The 22,837-nt window shown below is 42.1% G+C and overlaps 1 protein-coding gene across 1 annotated transcript in view; it reads right to left on the reverse strand.

The window, feature by feature from the left end:
- ITK (IL2 inducible T cell kinase) overlaps positions 1-11,339 on the reverse strand; it is a 40,739-nt gene extending 29,400 nt beyond the window's left edge. The window contains exon 1 of the mRNA XM_074962054.1: positions 11,202-11,339. Within this exon, the coding sequence (XP_074818155.1) occupies positions 11,202-11,339 (138 nt within the window). The remainder of the gene's footprint in view (positions 1-11,201) is intronic.
- Positions 11,340-22,837: the final 11,498 nt, after the last annotated feature.

The raw sequence follows: 22,837 nt of genomic DNA on the forward strand, positions 1-22,837 counted from the left end.
ACTAACATGCTGTTTGCCGCCATTACACTGATCGCTCGGCTTGTATGTTACATTCCTTCCCCTTGTCCTTGGCTGTGTCTGTTTAGACTGTACGTTCTTTGGGGGAAGGACTGCCTGCTGTTCTGTTTGTACAGCGTCTAACACAGTGGGGTCCCAATCTTGGCTGGGCACTTGAGGCACTACTGTGAGCACACGATTAATTGATTAAGGGGAATGTTAATTTACTGCTGCCTGTAGATAAAGATACAGAAATTACTTCTCAACACTGACTTCCAAAACGTTTCCCTTGCATAAAGTTTTTAACTCCCCTTTCCCGCAACTGTCACTGTCTATATTTAGGTTTCAGAGTGGTAGCCGTGTTAGTCGGTATCAGCAAAAACAACAAGGAGTCCTTGTGGCACCTTAGAGACTATCAAACGTATTTGGGCATAAGCTTTCGTGGACTAAAACCCACTTCATCAGATCCATGGAGTGGAAAATACAGTAGGGACGTATAAATACACAGCATATGAAAAGATGGGAGTTGCCTTACCAAGTGGGGGGTCAGTGCTAACAAGCCAATCCAATTAAGGTGGAAGTGGGCTATTCTCAACATTTGACAAGAAGGGGTAGAAATCACTTTTGTAGTGCTAATGAGGCAAATGTAATCAAGGTGGCCCATTTCAAACAGTTGACAAGAAGGTGTGAATATCAGCAGGGGGAAATTAGTTTTTGTAGTGACCCATCCACTCCCAGTCTTTATTCAGGCCTAATTTGATGGTCTCCAGTTTTCAAATTAATTCCAGTACTGCAGTTTCTTGTTGGGAGTCTGTTTTTGAAGTTTTTTTTGTTGAAGAATTGCCACTTTTAAGTCTGTTATTGAGTGTCCAGGGAGACTGAAGTGTCCTACTTTTGAATGTTATAACTTTTGATGTCAGATTTGTGTCCATTTATTCTTTTGCATAGAGACTGTCCAGTTTGGCCAATGTATGTGGCAGAGGGACATTGCTGGCACATGATGGCATATATCACATTGGTAGATAAATTTAGTTAAAGATATGAAGCTGATTCTGGGTTCACATGATCAGGAAAGACACTGCATGAAAGTCAATCATACTTAATTAACCATTCTGATGAGGAAGTGATTGGGATTCTCTACTGAGATCAATCCAGGCTGGGGAATGCCAAGACACTGTCCCAGCCCACGCCTGCCCTGTCACCTCTCCTTCCTTATCCCAGTCAACTGCTCTGGCTGTTCTCAGCATGCAGCAGCAGCAGAAGCTAGAGTCTCCCACATTGTGGGTTCCTAGTGGTGAGATCAAAACAATTTGTTCTTTCTGTGAGGCGGCATGAGCTACTGTGAGACAAGAAAAAGAAATAAACATGTGACACCTGTATGCAGCTAGCTGAGACTGTGCATGAAATACATTTTAGAGCAGCAATTAACGTATAGTAGAATATTAACAATAGCAGCAGGCCGCAACACTCAGCATCCACTGCAGACGTGTTTAGATTCCCTCACACCTCTAAAGTGTGTTGTAATTGGAGGTGCCGTTGTCTTTTTATTTACATCTACCTTTCTTATTAATGGTCGCGTTAATTACACATCTGACTCAAAGGGAGAGCAGAGCTCGCTGTGTAGTCCCCTGTTGATCCAATTTATTACTAATACTTAACCTCTCCACATTACATGTAATATACAGCTTTACATGTTGCCCTTTCTGTGTTAGCTGGGCTGTACAAATATTAAGCAGGGAATCAGTTCTCTGACTGGTTGGAATGAACTTATCCAGTACATCTAGAGTGCTGGTTGAACGTCACTGAACTAACTAAGGAGTGCTATATGCTCCGGTCCCTGGGAGCATTGCCATGGACTGCAATACGGCCGGGACTTCACCCATAATGTGTTAGTGGGAAAGTGCAATTCTACTCCAAGGGAATTTTTAAAAATGGAATTGTGGGCTTCCATGTTCATTGCTTCTCAGTGGTGTCCATGTCCAATGTGGTCAGTTTTCAGGCAAAAGAGTGCGTTTTCTAACTGTCGATGCTGTAAGCTCAACCTAACAGTCAAGCTGGGCTCTTTCCTTCAAATGCATCGTCCCTTGAAAGCAAGGCTCTGCAGGCCAAAGTGTAGCTGTATAATTCTAGTTACACCTGCGTGACCCCATTGATTCAATGAATGGAACTTGGTAAACAACTCTGTCCTTGATACACAAGAAGGAACAGAAGTCACCTCTTTCTCTCCTAGCTCAGTTGGCTCTACAGGGCTAACAGGAGCAAAAAGCAGAAAACAATTATTTTTGTCAGCAAAGTAAGCAGATGTGACTCTAAATGCACACAGGGAGCGGTAAGAACGTGACGTTTTTACATAGTCACTTCTCCGGGCACAAGCACACTTTAAATTATTCTTGATCCATGTGCATCAAGGTTACCCAGTCACAACAGTACAACAGTATGTGTTGTTCCTTGGAGCATGCTTGGAAAACAGTAAGCAAAGGCTGAAATTAAAAATCAATGTGTCTACAGATGTATTTGTACCAGTTTTGAAAACGCTTGATAAGTGATTTGAAATAGAGCTGCCTTTCTCTCTGAACTCACAGAGGGAAGACAGGAACCCAAACTCACCTCTGGAAACGATACAGAAATATATATTGTATACATCCCTTTTTCTTATTGCTCTGTCTATAACAGTATATGCATAGGCTTAATCCCAAAAGAAATAGTTAGTAATGTTCTATGACCATGGTAAATAGTTATAAGATATAGTGTAGCTATTACAATGATGTAGAGACAGATAATGTATGTGCAAAGCTTTCAAGATATTAGCCACTAATGAAGTGCTAAGCATTATTCCTAAGTAGGTAGGTCAATAGATAGAACATGCTAATGGGTCTATTTGTTCTTTAAAACCAGATTAATGTTGAACAAGAGCAGAGGTCTTTCAGCTCATTTTAAATAACTTTACTGAGACCTGATCTAAATTATTACATTGTTATTCTAGGATGAAATGCTTAAGCCTTCAAAAACAGTGTTGGAGCTGATGCAGTAGAGCACTTAAACATGTGCTTATCATTATGCACATGAGCAGTCCCACTGACATCTATGAAACTACACACATGCTTTCAAAGATAAGCGTATGCGTTCGTGCTTTGATGGACTGGGGCTCAATGCATCTTCTCCTTTCAGTGAGGATTTTGAACACGAAAAGCAAATCAAAAGTGTCTAATGCTCACCCGAGGACTTTTTAAAGTTGTCTGAAGAAAAAACTGTAGTACTTACTTAATGCTTCAGAAATCCCCTCCCAAAACTAAAAGATGGTGCCAAAGGGGAAAGTAACAAGGGATAAACAGGATGGGAGATAGACAGAAGGGAAAGATGAGTGATCTCGTAGGTTAAAGAAGATTTAGAAATGAGTGACACCGAAGACCTGAACTGGTGAACTGCAAAATAGAGCACAAAACTGGATTATAAATGAAAGGGTATGGAGTGGGGACCCCAGAGAGCAAGGGGGGAACAAAAGAAGGAATTGCAGCACTCTGAGTCAGAATTCCTTCATGGGGATTGTCCTGGGGCATTGCAATGCAGGTCACTCCATACACAGGCCACAGAGGAACAATTGAATTTAACCTTCAGGATATTAGTTAAGGGAGCATCCCATACAGGCATGTCATTTCAGCCAAGGACAGAAGCAAACAAATGCCCCTCATGAGCAAACTCAGGCACAATATTTCAATGTTCTTTTCAGTTACCCGTAGTTCTTTCTGCAAGTCAAGTGACAAAATAAAATCCACAAATAATGCCATTACAGAGGGGCCCAAGCCACCACGCTCAGACCTGGATTTCTCAGTGCTAAGGGGTGGTCAGATCTGGGGCTTTGGTTCCAGTTCCTCTCCTATTAAAATCAGCATCAGGAGACCAGTGCGGTAGTGACAGCAAAAGGCAGTTTGGGACCTGAGTTCTAAGAGACACTCTGGTCATGTAAAGGAGCAGCTCTGGCTAGCCGGCTGCCTTGGGAACAACGGCAAATTCTGCACTGCTGGAAGGAAAGAGTCACCAAGTCCTCTGAGGATGGAGTGAGGAAAATGGGGAAAAGGCCCCAGTTCAGCAAGGAACTTAACCATGCAGCTAACTTCATGCATGTGAAGAGTCCCTCTGATGCCAGTCCAGGCCATGAAAGGGATCCAGAGGGAAAGGAATAACAACAGAAAAAAAGCACAATGTTGCCCTAAGTATGCCTGGCGAACAGCATGTTTGTTAATTACTGGAATGTTTTTGTCCTGCAGGCGTACCACGCTTTGGGCCTGATCCAATTGCCATTATACTCAATGGAAAGACTTCAGTGGGAGCTGGCCTGAGCAAATTCTGCTTAAAAATTGATGGTACAATATGGCCTCTGGTTTTCACACTGCTGCTTAGATCGACCTTCTCCGTCAGTAACCATGTCAGAAATGTAACACTACAGCGGAGAAGGACACTGTAAATAATAATTAAAAACCGCCGTGACTTCAATGACAACAATCCTGTTAATACATGTTATCACTGAGAGTTTTTGATGAAATTTATATCCTTGAATATTCCATGTATGTGGTTACTTTCCATCTAGTAGCACTGCTACATGCAGGGATTTCATGATATTATTATTAGGGAATTAAGCAGTGCTGAAAGCTGGACTGATGTCGCTGACAGATATTTGCCCAGGATTAAATATTTTGCCTCGCATTGCAAACAACGTTTTTTTATGAGGCATGTAGGGATTGTTTTATCAGATCTGATCAATGATCTGTCTAGTTTAGTATCCTATTTCTCACAGTGGCCAGTACCAAATGCTTCAGAGGAAGGTGGAAGACATATCACTGATGTTACTGAGATTTTACATGAGACTCTGAGTTATTGTGCTAATGCTTTGATTCGCATGATACATTTAGCTTCTTAATACTCATATATGGTTGTTTATCTGACACATGAAAAGATGGTAACATGGACAGTGTGTGCCAGTGCTGAGACATAGATATCTGTCCTAGGACATATTCCAAATAGCAGAACTTTCAATAAGTTTGTTATTGGGCGTTCGACAGTTCTACTTACGTTGGAATCAATAATCTTAGCTGCTAGTTTGTCCTCTGCTTTTCTGCTTGAGCGACGGCATCCTTCATTTTTGCTTTCCCGTTCTGTTTTGTATTCTGACGTGTGTGGGACTTGGAGGTATTCTGTACACGGAGTGCTTCAAACCGTGCACTGCGTGGCTAACCATCCTTTGGCACCAGATCTCCTCCGTTTGTGTAAGCGGCAGGGCTGGGGGCACGGGCCTGGGCAATTGGGGCAGAAAAGGGGAGGGTTGTCTTTGCTGCTCCATCTCCAGTCCCCACAGAGTATTGGAAGCCCCTTGGCAGGTGCTCTAGGCTCTGCAGCTGTGGAGCAGGGTGGCAGGGGACTAGCTGCCCTTTGCTCGGTTGTCCCTCCAGGAATCTGCAGAGAATTGCTTTAGTGCACCCCACCGTGAAACGCCCCCCCGGGAGTGGAGGGAACAGGGGCAGCTCTCCATTAGGAAAGACACACACATGCTGCTTCCTGAGCTCCGTGAAGACACTGAATCAGGGTAGCCTCCTCTATCGGAATTGAAGTGTTTCATCTGAATGCAGATTAGAAAACGCTCATCGGAATAATAATAAGTAACAATCATAGCAAGATTGAGTTACAGCAGCAGCTTCAGGCCCCAACAGGATCAGAGCCCTATTGTGCTATGTGCCGTATGATATATGTTTCACTGAGCTCACCTCTATAAACAAGACCTTTGTGCAATTTTCCTTCCAGTGTTAAATGTCATCTCTCTGGGGACAACGAAGACTTTAATCAAAACAAATTCCTTCCAAAAATCTTCCACTGTTGCAAAGTTACTTGCTGAAATTTTCACTGAGGATGAATGTGGTCGGCTTGCCAGCAGGCATCCCCATTACAGAAAAGGTGGGTTTACTTAGTTTAAATCCTGTGCGCCAGACCCTCGGCCGGCACAAACCAGCCCGGCTCCACTGAAGTTATATAAATCAGGAGGAAGTCAACAGAGCTATGCTGATTTACACCAGATCTGAGCCTGCAACTCTAAGCACTTAGCAAACAATGGGCTGATTCACCACTGCGTTACTCCAGCTTTGCAATGGTCTCAATCGGATTTGGAGTTACACAGGCCTAAAACAGGACTAATGCAGCAGTGAATCAGGCCCATAACCTTCCTTGCAAAGGTATGTTGGCTTTTTGACGTTGAAAGTAATCTATCCAATGCAAAGGCAGGCTTTATACCATAGAAACAGCCTCTTTCCCTTTTCTTGTGCTTTTGTTTCTAATATAAGGGTGTTTTGTCCATAGCTACTTCATAAAATAACCATTCATCTTCACGTTTTTGCATGGGCCAGATCATGCCCTCTTCTTAAAAACTGATGACCTGGTATGGATTCATGTTACCATCTAATGCCTGATAAAACATTGTTCAGCTCCTCTTACTGATGTCTACATTATCTCTGATCACGTCCATGGCAAATACAAACTGTTATGAAAATACAAGTTTCTGTAAATACATGGAGATTTGTTGACTGGGAATAGGTGGTAGAATAGGAGATTGTGGAATCTCCTGTCATTGCAGGTTTTTAAGAACAGGTTAGACAAACATCTGTCAAGAATGGTCTAGTTATTATGTAGTCCTGCCTTGAGTGCAGGGCAGTGGACTAGATGGCATCTTGAGGTCCTTTTCAATCCTATGATTCTAGGATGAAATTCAATAAGAACAAATGCAAAGTACTCCACTTAGGAAGGAACAATCAGTTTCACACATACAAAATGGGAAATGCCTGCCTAGGAAGGAGTACTGCAGAAAGGGATTTGGGGGTCATAGTGAGTCAACAGTGTAACGCTGTTGCAAAAAAACCGAACATCATTCTGGGATGTATTAGCAGGAGTATTGTAAGCAAAGCGCAAGAAGTAATTCTTCTGCTTGACTTCGTGCTTATAAGGCCTCAACTGGAGTATTTGTCGAGTCCTGGGCACCACATTTCAGAAAAGAGATGGAGAAATTGGAGAAAGTTCAGAGAAGAGCAACAAAAATGATGAAAGGTCTAGAAAACATGAGCTATAAGGGAAGATGGAAAAAATTAGGTTTGTTTAGTCTGGAAAAGAGAAGACTGAGAGGGAATGTGATGATAACAGTTTTCAAGTACATAAAAGGTTGTTATAAGGAGGGAGAAAAATTGATCTTCTTAACCTCAGGGGATAGGACAAGAAGCAATGGGCTTAAATTGCAGCAAGGGCAGTTTTAGGTTGGACATTAGGAAAAACTTCCTATCTGTCGGGGTAGTTAAGCCCTGGAATAAATGGCCCAGGGAGGTTGTGGAATCTCCATCATTGGAGGTTTTTAAGAACAGGTTAGACAAACACCCGTCAGGGATGGTCTAGATAAGTGCAGGGGACTGGATGAGATGACCTCCCAAGGTCCCTTCCAGTCCTACGATTCTACCAGCAAGGTATCAGCAAATGAGGCAGAGATCCAGACTCTTCCATGAGTGCTTGCCACATGGATATTGTTTGCCAGGACATCCCTGGGAGGCAGTGCTAGTGTCCCCATTTGTACATCTGGGAAACTGAGGCACAGAGCGACTCATCCGAGGTCACACAGGGAGTCTGTGGCAGAGCAGGGACTTAAGTCCATGTCTACTAGGTCCCAGGCTTTTGCCCTAACTACTGCACCATCCTTCTGCTCTATCTGCCTCTAGACTGGGGGTGCTGGAACAATTGGTATAGTGGGGGTGCGAAAGCCGTTAAACCAAACTGTAAACCCTGTGTATAATGGTAATCACTTCAAGCCAGGGGGTGCAGCAGTACTCCCAGCACAAATAGGTCCAGCACCGATGCTCTAGACAGGTGCCTAATCTGCTTAGGTGCTTTCGAAAATCCCACTGTAGTCCGTGTCTACAAGCCCCTAAATACCTTTGAAAATTTGACCTTAAGGGAACATGTCTCAAGGGATTCACTTGTTTGCTTCCCTCTCAATAATGCAAACCTAGGGCCCAGCCATGCAAACATTTGCTCACATGAGTAACTTTAACCCTGGGTGTAGTCTCATCAGACTTGTTAGGAATAAAGTTACTTACATGAGTTTTCACGATTGGTCCCTAACACGAGTAACCTAACTCATGGAAGTTGTTACAATGCACGCAATAGGACTACTCCCATCTGTACAGCTACTGACATGCATAAGTAGCTGTAGGATCGGTCCTTAGCAACAAAAAATTTTGCCTTTAGAAGTGATTTGCGTACTATAATAAGAGAGCTTGTGGTGGACTTCATGCATCTATTATCAGGGCTCTGCTTTATGCTAAGACAGCTGTGCATTGTGCACTGTATAATGAATTTCAGAAAACACAGCTTCTTATTGTTGCTAGTTATTTTGGGGTTCATTCTCTGACTGATATATGTAAATAGCTTCCATTAGCACTGATGGCAATTGCGCACTCAGAGCAAGGGGAGAATAGACCTTCCTGTCTCTGGAATGTTGTCTTATAATAGAAAAAGCCATTACAATTATTTTAAAAATTTGCCTTTATGGTGACTGTAACATTGGATACTGCTGACAGACTTCTACCTGAATATTTCCTCGATGTAGTTACTTTCATCCCTTTAACTGTCACAGGTTTGCTCAATGTCCTTTTATACTTGTGAGCATTGTAATACACAAAAAGGGCTTGATACTGCTCGGGGCTGGCTGCTGTGGTCTCAGCTCAGCAAAACATTTAAGGGCATGCTTAATATTAAGTGTATGCAGTCCCATTGAAATCTGTGGGACTACTTATGCACTTAAAGTTAAACATGTGCTTAAGTGCTTTGCTTGAGGTTAAGCATGTGCTTATTCCTGGCAGGATTGGGGCCAGGGTGCACAGTACCTTGCAGTGTTGAGCCCAAAGAGAGGAATAAACACAGTCAATCTTTGTACCACGCTTGTAGATACGTTCTAGAAAAATCTCTGTTCATATTCATTGCCAAAGGATTACGATGAACATCTGAAGAGACCCTCACATTGAGGCATGTATTCATTGATTTCAGAAGTTTGGTAAACTATTATATCAGGCAGGTATTTTAATTCTAAATTGGCCCACCGCCTGTGAAAAGAATTGGTGGTGTCAGTCCAGTCCTTGGAAGACTGAGCAGAGAAGCAAAGACTGAAAGGGTGTGTAGCACTGGCTTCAGCCCTAGAGTTAGTCTCCCCAGAAAGGAGACCATGGGGCAATGCTGAAGCCTCTACAGGATTACCTGCTCTGTTGTAGACACGCAGAGGATTTCAATCTTCGGAGTTATTAGTCCTTACCTGCACTAATTTCTTGTCCATTTTGCACCAGGGGGGTTTATTAACAGAATGGACCTGATATGATGGTTTACATTGGCGTGAAACCAATGTAACACAGTGGAGTATCAGGCCCTATATTTATCGATATGTACATATGCATATATATGAATAGCCATGTGCATATTGTATATACATGCCTCCAGCAGAGAAACCTAGTGATAGACAGTGGGCCAGCTCCTCAGCTGGTCTAACTCAGCATAGCTCCACTGACTTCAGAGGATAGTATTATTGACCTAAATGGAACTATGTCAAGTTACACCCACTAAAGCTCGGGTTCAGTATATTTAAACTTGAGGTAGGTAAGCACCTCAGGTCTTCACGCCAAATATGCTGTAATTATCTTGGTATACTCAGATTTTTGTAAACGGATGTATTTTTGAAAATTTTGCTTCAAAATGTTTATTGTAAGGGACCCTGTATGTGGTCCCATTTTTGCCTCGTCAGAGTTTTGGATGCTAGGGGATAAAATTTTCAAAAGTACTTAAGTGACTATGCTTTTGTCCTACTGAAAGTCAATGGGTCTGATTTTCAAAGGCATTTAGGTGTCTAAAGATGCAGATAGATGCCTAATGGAATTTTCAAAAGTGTCAAACCAGGTTAGGTGCCTATTAATGGAAGTTAGACACCTAACTAACTTAGGCATGTAGGGGGATTTTGAAAAACACCTATCTGCATCTTTAGGCAACTAAATGCTTTTGAAAAATCAGACCCAGAGAGACTGGTGCTCCTAAATCACTTAGGCACATGTGAAAATTGTATCTGGTCTCACCATGCTCAGTAGTTGTAATAACATCCTAACTCTTCAAATGACAACATTTGGACCACACCACAGATAGTCTCAGTCAAACTGAAATATATATCTTAGACAGCAATAATGGTTTTTATAATTTAAATATTGTATTTTTAAAAACACATGCCTAATATGTTGCCTTAACGTATTCTTACAAATTCAAAAGAAATATGGCCGTGCAAAGTGGAGAGAAACGACACTCATAGGCAGCAATAAATGTTAACCCTTAATGTAAAGAAACATATTGGGATCCATGTTTGATAACCCTGGCAAACAAACTGCATAAGGTTACAAATAGCAGATGAAGGAGCCCATCGTATACCCCGGTAGGTACTAAAGAAGAAGGGGTGGGATTTTTGCTTTGATAAAAGCACTCATAAAGGTTACTAATGCACATTAGCTTCTAATTCTTTTCATAGGTATATTTAACAAATCAGGTCTAGACAGACATAGGAAAGCGTGCTGAGTTTGAGCGTATCTGATCCCTTCTTAAAACCTACTCCCGAAAACAACAGAACCTGTTAGAACCTGACAGTGGGAGTTTTGGTTAACAAGCATTGGAATGGTCTCCTCGTAGAGAATCAACCTTTTGCTGTAAACGAATAGCGAGTGGAAAAAATGTTTTTGTCTTATTTTCCAAATGAAATTGAAATGTATAGCAGGAATCACTTTCATCCGACTTTATAACTTTGATCAGAATATGCTATCCACCAACAGCAGTATCCATCTGGATTGCCCAGTATAGCATCTGTTAGACATTGTGTATGATGGCAGTTAGGTCAGATTGCTGTAAATTTCTTTGATAAAACCAGGTTTGATCCTCCATTCCTTCTACACACCAAACCCCCACTGACCCATGTGGAAGCTTTGGGGAGGCAAGGAATGCAGTGCTGGGCCCTCAGCTAATAGCTAGTTTGAGTAGACATTGCTGTAACGGGACCAGAAGTACTGGGTTAATGGGATTTAACAACATATACAGTTTCCCCCTTCCTTTCAATACTCTTACTCAGAAGCAGTCTAAAATGCGAGAGAAAATGGCTCACGTACCCCATGGCGATGCTCAAAGTAAGCCAGCTTGGATTTGGTTAAAACAAAGAAGCGCACTTTAAAGTTGGAGGGAGAGGTCCTTCTCTTCTGCTGGGATTTTTTGATCAGCTGCTCTTCCAGGAGAACACAATTATTCATTGTTCGGCAGGGCACGGTTCTCTTCCAGGACCCAGTTCACCGGTCCCAGACCCGCACACCCAGCACAAGTCCAGGAAAGAGTAACAAAAAGGAGGGTAGTTGACTTTTTTTCACACACACACGAAAAAAAAGAGTTTGAAAGGCAGCGTAGGTGCTTGGGGTCTTATCTTTCCATCTGTCATCTAGGCAGTGCTGTAAAGCTTCCTTTCTGTCAAAGCCACAACCACATCCTCTCCAAAGTCATCAAGTGAGCAGCACATGCTGAAAGATACTCTAAGGTGAATGTTGTGGAAAATATAAATATTTGATGGGCACGCTTGACAATGTGATGTTTAAGGATCGGGAATTAATAAAAAGATGGGGCGTGATTAGATACCTAGTCTACTCGGCCCCCACTTAGTAAAGACAGTGATACCTGCTTAGGGTATAATGAGACATAATGAAACAGCATCTTCTCTGTGCCCTTGGGAGGATTTCACACATTCACGCTCCTGATCCGGATGGATGGCACTGTCTGTGTTACCTACAGCCACAGCCGTCCACTCCATAGGACCGACTGGAGCAACCGCTCCGGTCCCCGCGCTCTGGGGATGCCCGGCGCTTCAGGATGCGGGGCCCAGGGTGGCCTGGGCGGTTAACGGGGGGGGGGGTGGGCTAGAGCTGGCGGCAGCAGCAGCAAGAGACCCAGCCCCGCCCCACCGGCTCCCGGTGTTGCTCAGGGGAGAGGCAGAAGCCTGAAAGAGGCGGGCGGGGGCGTGGCGGGGGTGGGAAGAGGCAGGGCAGGGGTATGGGGGAAGGGGTGGAGTGGGGGCGGGGTCTGGGGGCAGGGGCGGGGTTTTTCCAGGCCCCTGCCTACAGCATGTCTGTTACCTCACGCACTGTACTTGTTGCCACACCTTAGAAGCATTTCAAAGACATTCTGTAGGTAACTACAAAGCCTCTGGCATGTGAGCAGAAGGGACTTGCAGATCCCAGCAATTATACCATGCGGTATAAATGAAGTTCCACTCATTCTATACTTTGGGCTGCTGTAAAAATGAAGTTTGTTTGTACCTTTCAAATAGTGTCATGGATGATTATTAATAATAATAACATCGAGAGCTTCTGTAGTGCTTTTTATCAGTAGATCGCAAAGCGCTTTGGGGGAAACTGAGGCACGGGGCATTGAAATGACTTAACCACTTACCGATTGCTGAATGTTCCAGAGACAGCCTGGTGGAAGGCAGTTAATCTCCTGCTGAATGTTCCAAGAAAGTTTAGGCAGAATATACATGCTGCATACTCTAGGTGCAATCAAGGCCCATGTAATCTGCAGCAAGGTAGACCTGAATACTGAACCAAGAGCTGCTTGTTTCTGCAGCATTCCACTGTGGCTGGACTGGAAAATCTGTAGCAGTTTCAGGTGAATTAAAAAACAAAAGGGGAGGGTTTTATTACATTAATAGGAAAGTGACTAATACAATCAGTACAGCATTCATTGTTTTATTTGATATTAATTGCAATTAATTTTACTCTGCCCCTGAAGTTTACTTTGACTCTGAATTAGGACTGTGGGATAAGCACTTTGCTGGGTGTTTGTGATCATTATTCCACCGTAGATCATTTTAGCAATGCTGACTTTTTAAATGGCACCCCTAGATTCCAGAGCTAACGCCAAATTGAGCTGAATGGGGACAGTTCATAGCTCTCTTTGACCTATTCTTTTAGGCTGCCTGCAAACTCCAGAGGTAATGCTATTTAATTTATTCACAGAATCATCACTGATGTAAAGGTGAATTCCATGTCAGGAGATGAAAACAGAAATCAAGGGCCAAATTTTCAGCTTGATCTGCAAAGTAGTGCATCTCACATACATGCACACATGCTTTATAGGTTCAAATACCTGCAGGAGTGTTACAGAGCTGTAACAGTTGTGCAAAGACAAGGGTTCAAACTATGTACTTATTTTGGTGTTTGTGCCTGCAGAGTTTATGCACATATATGGGTGCACATAATTTATCATATACACATGTGAAGTGTACAGTCTGAACTATATCCTCAAGGATTCCTGGTCATGCAGGCAGGAGGGAAAAATGTAGACATTAGGGTACTATAATAAGCTGTATAGAAGTCTGTTGCTAGGGAATAAAAAAAAAATGACAATTAAAAGAATTAGAATTGGAGGATATGACCACTTGTTAACCGTTACTGACTTTGAGCCTGGTTCTGATCTCTTGTGAGTTTTAGCTCCAATAACCTCACTGGAATGTCTCCTGATTTACACTGGTGTAAATGAGATCAGAATCAGGCCTCATATTTTCATATGACTGAAGATGGCTAGCTATGATTACTTACTTATTAGTGTTGTTTCTAATTTGTTTATGGTCATGCCCAGTATGTGCTAGATGCTGTCCGAAAAGGTAAGTAGGAACAACCTATACCAGGAAGAGCTCCATAATATAACAGCAGAGAGAGATTATCCAGAAGCAGAAATCATATATCCTTTTAAAAATTACTATATGGGACAGCTAGATTCACTGTTGACAGCATGGCCAAAATGGGTCTTCAAGAGGGACTTAAATGTGGACAGGGTAGAGGCCTGGCAGATAAGGTCATGCATAAGGGACGCCAGGAGATGAGGCAAAGAAGTGAGAAGCTGAAAACCAGGCAGCTGAGGCTAGTAACACTGGTGGAGCAGAGAGGATGTTGGGGGGAGGGGGGGGAGAAGCTTGACAAGGGTACTAGACAGGGAGGGCAGAATTATTTTGAGCTTAGAAGGTGGTGATAGGAAGCGTGATTTTCATGCGATAAGAGATGGGTAGTCAGCAGAGAGATTTGAAGAAAGAAGCGATTTGATCAGATTGACAGGCAGGGAGTTTAGCAGCTGCAATTTGCACGGTGTAAATAGGGTGCGATGCCTGTGTTTGGGAGGCCAAAGAGGGAGATGTTGCAATAGTCAAGGTGGGGCCTGAACTAGTGATTTGGCTAGGGGGATGGAAGGAAAAAGATGGAATCTGGAGATGCTGAGGAGGAAGACGTGCCAGATTTCAATAAGGCCTGAATGTGAGGGGCAAGGGAGAAAGAGGAGTCAAAAATAACCCCAATAATGTGGGCCTGACTGATGAAAAATGGTAGTTTTATCAAGAGTAGCAGAGAAGGATCAAAATGGAGAGGGTTTGGGAGGAAAGATGAGTCATTCAGCTTTGTCCACGTTAGGTTTAAGCAGATAATGAGACACCGGTGAGACAGGCCAAAACACTGGATGCGTTGGAAAGAGGGAGACAAGGTGTGGTTGGCAGCTTGATTCATGAGTATTCCCAATAGAGATGGTAGTTGATTTCAGTGGGAGCTGATGGCTGTTTGTCACCTTTGTCACTTGTTTAGGAGCTTTAATATGGAATTTGGAGCCTAAATTTAGGTATCCATTTTTGACCATCTTGGCTCACATATAGGTATTTAACCCTATTCTTACCTGTGGAGTAACAACACCTTTCATTTAAAATTGAATATAAATAAATCTAATTTGTTGGTTGCGCTTTATTTTATTTTTTTCACTTCATTTAGTCCACGCAGTGAAATTAGGCTGATCACTTTCAGAATTTCAGTTTCTGGTTTCCATGCTCTAGTTGTCTAGGCTTCCTAAACTGCTGGGAAAGAAACTACAGGGATCATAAATATCTCTCTTAAATATTCATCTTTGTAAATTTGTTTTTTAACTAAACCTAAACTTTGGCCATACTTTATATGGTCCCGGGTAAAATTTACACAAACACCTAAGTGACTGAGAGCCAAAGTCCCGTGTTGAAAAATGGCTAAGGCACTTAGGAGCCCAAGTCTCACTGAAAGTCAATGGGACTTAGACGCCGAAGGGCCAGATTCTTCAAGGTATCTAGGTGTCTAACATTCATTTCAGTGGGAATTAGGTGGCTAATAACCTCTGAAGATCTGGGTGTAAGTAATTTATAGAATCACTGAAAGGAGAGGCTGGAGAGGTCCTCAAGTTCATCCCCCTGTGTCAAGGCAGGAGCAAGCAAACCTAGACTATCCCTGGCAGGTGGTTGTCCAATCTGTTCTTAAAAACCACCAATGCCTGGAATTCCACAACCTCCCTTGGAAGCCTGTACCAGGGCTTAACTACCTTTAGAGTTTGAAAGTTTTTCCTAATATCTCATCTAAATCTCCAGTGCTTTTGAATATTTTACCCTGTGTGTCTTTAACACTGTTGTACATTTTCATATAAACTTGAATGCAAATTAAAATATCTTTGAAAAAGGAGAGGCTAACGCTCACAGGGAAGGGATTGGGCTGTGTATGCACAGGACATTCATTTCTGGTTGGCAAACCCTGGTCTCAGATCAGTTTATTTTACTACTTACAGCCCCAATCACATTGATTCTTTTTTCACTTTCATCCTTGCCTTTCTCCCTTTTGTAGACTGCCCCATTGCTGCGTTGAAAAGTGGCACTTTGCAGACTGGATTTTTGTCAGGGGATTTTCCCAGGGTCGGCAGTTCACATGCTATTACTGTAGGCTCAGTGGAAAACTCCCCACCCGCACATCCTGCTCAGGTACCAGTGCTGGTGTCCTGAAGGCGGCAGAGAAATTTAAAAGTTAAATATAGCTAGTTTGGAGGTTTTAAAAAAACAGAGAACAAGGCAGCAAATATCTGTATGATCTCGATAAAATACATGCAGACTTTCACCGTATATAATCTTGGATCCAAATTCTGCTGTCCTTACATACATGGACTAGTACCTTCCTCTAGGACTGGTGACTAGTGAGCCTACTCATGGAGTGAGGTGCAACTAAGCTGGAGGAAGGGTATCAGAAGAATCTTGTCCTTAGAAGGCAATGTGTTATCTCTCTATTACTGTGTAATTTACAGTCATCTTAGTAACTTTTATGTGTCACTGGGATAGATTCCCTGAAATGAATGAAAGACCCACAATTTTAATGTCATTGGACAATTTACGGAAAGCTAGTGTTGACAGCGGTTTAAAACACCTGTAGTGTTTCAGTACAGACAGCTCTTTGGTATCCACTTGTTTGGTATCCACTTAACTTCAGTGCCTTATCTTCTTGCTTCTCCATCGCAGTCAAGTATTTTCATGCCATTTTTCTTAAAGGGCATAGCAAAAGCTCTGTTTAAGACACTCCATTTCTTCCTTCTTCTGCAATTTATGGTCGCCTCAGACAATGTGCCTACTGCTGTACACTCATGGAAAGAGGAAGAGAGGGAAAGAGACCAAAGGACTATTTAAAAAAGTAAAAACAGGAAGCAATTAGGCTGGTCCAAATGAACTGGTTACACCCCCTCTTCTCTCTAGGGCTCACAAATCCCAATTCAATGCACTTGCCCAACTCTTCTCACTGTTAGTGGAAGTTGATCTCATGGGTCTAAAGGCAGGATTTGACCCTGAATATTTTAGGAATCTTGGAAAAATTGGATGCACGGATCAAGGCATCGGCTAGGTACAGTCAGTTATCCATGATTTGTAAGCCTGGAGCAGATCACCCCAGGGCTCACTGACCTTGGCAGTATTACAGAGGACAGATTTTCACATGGATTAACTGCACTTAAACAGTACAGATTCTTCAGTGCCGTAGGAACAAACAGGACCTTCCTCAATAGCTTGCAAGATCACCTATTCTGTTTATGATGATTTCCTCTTCAACAAAAATACCGGAAGGAAAACGCAGCTTTTTGAGGTCCTATCTAAACTGGGGATGTGCCTCAATCCAAGTCACCAGTATAGCTGCACCAGTACAAACCCTTAATGTAGACAGGCAAAGCCACTATTTGCACTGGAGGAGCAACCCAGGTAAATTGAACTGCTGCAAACCACATCTTATGGTAGTTTACCCTGACTACAGTTGGGGTTTACACCTGTGCAGCTATGACTGGTTGCTGGCTATCAATGGCTGAATTTAAAGCAAACCCATAGTGCAGACAAATCCGAGTTCTTTTTAAAGTATCTAAAAGTAAAGAGGTAAAGCAGATTAGCATTCCACCTTAATGTAATTCTGTTAAGACTTCAGTGCCACGGAAAAAATGCCACTGCTTAAGGTTTATCTTTATCATTCTTTTCCAAATTTTTTTTTTATTAGAAAGTTAGAGTGGGTAATTTACCCTCCATTCATTATCATGTAAACATCCTGCATTGACCTCCTGCTTGCTGCTAAAGAAGGGCTGCTGGGTCCAGAAGCAGCCTTAAAACCATCAGCATGGGGAAACTAAGCTGAAGAATTCTACCAATAATTGCCAGGGAATACAAGCAGTGTCAGCGCACGGCCAAATGGGGGGGAAAACAAACCACCTTTGTGGCACAATAATGTTAAAAGTGTATGTTGTGAGTTGGAAGTGCTTATGGGCCTTATGGAACAACTTATGACACAAACCCAGATCCTCAAAAAAGTATGTAGGCACCTAAACACCTTCTGAGAATCTAGGCTTTAGTGATCACCAAAACTTCCTGAGCCCATCACTTTAAGCTGCAACTAGATGCTACTTTGGGCAAACTCATCCAAGAGACTTGGCTTGGGCTTTGTATTTTTGTTGTTCTTCAGACAGCTTGAGTAGAAGCTTATTACTATTCTTTAGTATTTAGATTGTGGTAGCCCTCAAAATGTGAGAAGTATGTTCCGAAACAGAGGATGGCACAGTTATTGCCATAGCGGGGAAAAAATGGAATGCACACATGTGTTTGTACTGTGACTAGCACAATGGGGACCTGACCCCTGAATTGGGGTTCCTATGGACTACTGCAATGGTTATAATAAGTGCACAGTATATACAAGATTAATAAAAATAGACAGCCTGATCCTGCTCAAGTGCAAGACAGTGAAATATACAAAACTGTAGAGGCATCCAGTGATGTAGAGGAACTGAACAAGTGTAACCGAAGAGGTAAATTAAGGACCTGGCTTCAAGGGACCTCTTGCAAGCAACACACACAATGCATATTTCTGAGGGAAACTCAGAGAATCTGGAAAACAAGGGGGCTAGAATGTAGGGGAGAGTGAGGTTTCTTCATCTGGCCTCAAATGTTATGTTTACCCTTGGGCTGTCGATTAATTGCAGTTAACTCACGTGATTAACTCAAACAAATTAACTGCAATTAAAAAAATGAATCGCGATTAATCGCACTGTTAAACCATAGAATACCAATTAAAATTTATTAAATATTTTTGGATGTTCTTCTACATTTTCAAATATATTGATTTCTATTACAACACAGAATATAAAGTATACGGTGCGCACTTCATATTATTTTTATTACAAATATTTGCACTGAAAAAATGATAAACAAAATAAACAGTATTTTTCAATTCACCTCATACAAGTGCTGTAGTGCAATTTCTAGCATGAAAGTGTAACTTACAAATGTAGATTTTTTTTGTTACATAACTGCACTCAAAAACAAAACAATGTAAAACTTTAAAGCCTACAAGTCCATTCAGTCCTACTTCTTGTTCAGCCAATCGCTAAGACAAACAAGTTTGTTTACATTTACGGGACATACTGAAGCCTGCTTCTTATTTACAATGTCACCTGAAAGTGAGAACAGGCATTCGCAATGCACTTTTGTAGTCGGCGTTGCAAAGTATTTATGTGCCAGATATGCTAAACATTTGTATGCCCTTTCATGCTTCAGTCACCATTCTGGAGGACATGCTTCCAAGCTGATGATGTTAGTTAAAAAAAGTGCATTAATTAAATTTGTGACAGAACTCCTTGGGGGAGAACTGTATGTCCCCTGCTCTGTTTTACCTGCATTCTGCCATATATTTCATGTTATGTTATAGCAGATGACCCAGCACATGTTGTTTGATTTACAAACACTGTCACTGCAGATTTGACAAAATGCAAAGAAGGTACCAATGTGAGATTTCTAAAAATAGCTACAGCACATGACCCACGGTTTAAGAATCCGAAGTGTCGTCCAAAATCTGAGAGGGGCGAGGTGTGGAGCATGCTTTCAGAAGTCTTAAAAGAGCAACACTCCGATGCGGAAACTACAGAACCCGAACCACAAAAAAAAGTAATCAAACTTCTGCTGGTGGCAGGGTCAGCTCTAGGTTTTTTGCCGCCCTAAGCTCCGAGAGCGCAACTGCCCAAGCAAAAGAAAAAAAAAGAAAAAAGGATGACCAGAATGCCGCCCCAAGCACGTGCTTGCTTTGCTGGTGCCTAGAGCCGGTCCTGGCTGGTGGCATCTAACTCAGATGATGAAAATGAACATGCATCGGTCTGCTCTGCTTTGGACTGTTATTGAGCAGAACCCGTCATCAGCATGGACGCACGTCCTCTGGAATGATGGTTGAAGCATGAAGGGACATATGAATCTTTAGGGCATCTGGCATGTAAATATCTTGCGATGCCGGCTACAACAGTGCCATGCAAACTCCCGTTCTCACTTTCAGGTGACATTGTAAACAAGAAGCGGGCACCATTATCTCCTGCAAATGTAACCAGACTTGTTTGTCTGAACAATTGGCTGAAGTAGGACTGAGTGGACTTGTAGGCTCTAAAGTTTTACAATGTTTTATTTTTGAATGCAGTTTTTTTTTTGTATATAATTCTACATTTGTAAGTTCAACTTTCATGTTAAAAAGATTGCACTATAGTACTTGTATGAGGTGAACTGAAAAATACTATTTATTTTGTTTTTTACAGTGCAAATATTTGTATTCAAAAATAAATAGAAAGTGAGCACTATGCACTTTGTATTCTGTGTTGTAATTGAAATCAATATATTTGAAAATGTAGAAAAACATCCAAAAATATTTAATAAATGGTATTCTATTATTGTTTAACAGTGTGATTAATCACAATTAATTTTTTTAATTGCTTGACAGCCCTAGTGTACCCCATTGCTTTTAGCTGATGTTAGTTTCTCCTTTAGAACCATCATGGAAAGATCCTTTGGCCATTCAGTATATGCTGAGTGGATTCCCCTTCCTAGCTTATGAAAATCACCCACCTTGCTTCCAGGAATGAGACTGAAACACTTTTTAACTCATTACTTGACAGCTTTATCTCATCTATCTTGACCAATACGCACAAACTGGGGGAGTGACTCAAGAAGACCACGGTGAGCATTCAAAAGGAGAAAAGGGCTTGATTTTCCACTGCCTTCTACATTTTGCAGGTTGCTTCCTCTTTGTAAATGACCAGACAGAATACAAGGCAGTGATAATTAAGCCCAGTTTTTGTTATAGGAATGTAAAACCACTAAATCCAAAAAGGTTGCCTGATACAGTTAGCATTTCCTGACAGGTTTCAGAGTAGCAGCCGTGTTAGTCTGTATTCGCAAAAAGAAAAGGAGTACTTGTGGCACCTTAGAGACTAACAAATTTATTTGAGCATAAGCTTGCATCCGATGAAGTGAGCTGTAGCTCATGAAAGCTTATGCTCAAATAAATTGGTTAGTCTCTAATGTGCCACAAGCCCTCCTTTTCCATTTCCTGACAGATGTTTTCCCATTCATCATGCCAAAGGAGTATTTTTAATTCCATTTTCCATCTTTCTTTCAGTTTGTGACTTACAAACTGTCTTCTTAGTTCTGTATGCGCTGATGGGATGCGTTCCCATGCGCTGATGGGGGGAGAGAAAACCTTTTGTAGTGATAAACACCCATTTTTTCCTGGTCTGTGTGTATAAAAACATCTTCTGTATTTTCCACAGTATGCATCCAATGAAGTGAGCTGTAGCTCACGAAAGCTTATGCTCAAATAAATTGGTTAGTCTCTAAGGTGCCACAAGTCCTCCTTTTCTTTTTGCGAATACAGACTAACACGGCTGTTACTCTGAAACCTATGGAGGAGTATGTTACAGTACACCAACTTTTTTCTTCCTGAAATTATTATTTATTTGTATTAAAGTAGCATTGAGCATTCTACACTGGAAAAAAAGACCCGCAGGATGGCTGTGGCTGGCCTGGATCAGCTGACTCAGGCTCAGGGGCTTGGGCTGTGGGGCTAAAAAAAGCTGTACAGATGTTTATGCTTGGGCTGGAGTCTGGGCTCTGGGACCCTCCCCACTTGCGGGGTTCCAGAGCTCAGGCTCTAGACCAAGCCTAAATGTCTAAACAGCAATTTTTAGCCCCATGAGCCTGAGTCACCTAACCCTGGCCAGCGGTGGGTGTTTATTTGCAGTGTAGAGACCCACACACACACATATACAACGATCATGGCACCCTTGTGATAGGCCACCTGGGACACCATCATTACATGAACATAGCAAACAGCTGTTCCTGCCACAGAAGTTTACAATCCAACTCTGGTTGAAGAAGGGAAGTATTATTATGCCCATTTTACAGATGGAGAACTGAGACACAAAAGCCATTGGGAATCTCTTCATTGACCCCATTAGTCCTTGAATTGAATCCAGAGAGATTAAATTATTTGCCCAAGGTCAGGCAGTGAATCTGTGGGAGAGTTGCACATTGAACCCAGATGTCCTGTGTCTAGCCCAGTGCCACAACTCCAGGATCATCCTCAAATGAACTGAAGTCCCAAGCTTTTGGTATACAAATGTAGGATAGTGGGAAACGTCAGAAACTTTTAAATACTGTTGTTATTTCTTTCAATTTTTAAAAACATTTTGATTGTTAGGCAAGTTAAAGGATATATTGTATACTGGAGTTCACTTATTCCTTGTGTCTTCTAGTTGTATCAAAATTAACACATCTGAGAACTATTTTTAATGTCTCATAGACTTCTTACAGATAAAAATCACTCCTACACATCAACACACTGTGACTATTTGCCCCAAGCCATGGTAAATAGTTAACAACATTCATACACGCAACCAAGGGAAGGTGGGGGTGGGGAAATGCTTACAAAACCATTACCAAACCACCATTATCCTGTCATGTGCTTTTTCTGCATTGCCTTGCCCACCTTGGCTGCTCATCAAGCTATCTGTGTGCAAAGAATAGGAACTTTCTACACCCACCCTCCTTTGCCTGAATAATCCATTCAGTAATTATACAATCCAGTGTTTGTGACATCAGTATTGCCATGGAAGTGTTTCTGATGTCAGAAACACTGAATTAATTCACACTTCTTGACTTACCAGATCCAGAATGTAAGGTCCTTTGTCCAGTTTTGTCAGTAGAGGTATTGGCACCAGAAGAAGAAAATGTGAAAATTACCATAGAAAGACTGTGCTGAAGTAAACTGCCCACCAGCAGCCCTTGAATCCGAAGTAACCAATCACTACCAAATGGCAAAGAAACCCACTTTGAGAGAAAATAATGTGCAAACTGGTGCTTGGTATCATACCAAAAAAGGAAACCCTGTTGGCTACATTTGATAGTGCGACGTCGACAGACCCTGGTCGTCAGCGGGCGGGATCGAATGGGCGACATCTGGAGTTTAGTGCAGGAGCCTCTACCGCATGAGCTAAAAGCCAACCGACTTTTAGCTAAGGCTGTAGAGCAGACTCGTTTAACTCTCTCTCTAAGTGGTCTCCCTGCCACTAGATGGGACAGAACACCCCACCCAGGCGGTGTGTG

Source organism: Natator depressus, chromosome 8, assembly GCF_965152275.1.
Source record: "Natator depressus isolate rNatDep1 chromosome 8, rNatDep2.hap1, whole genome shotgun sequence".
NCBI lineage: Eukaryota > Metazoa > Chordata > Testudines > Cheloniidae > Natator > Natator depressus.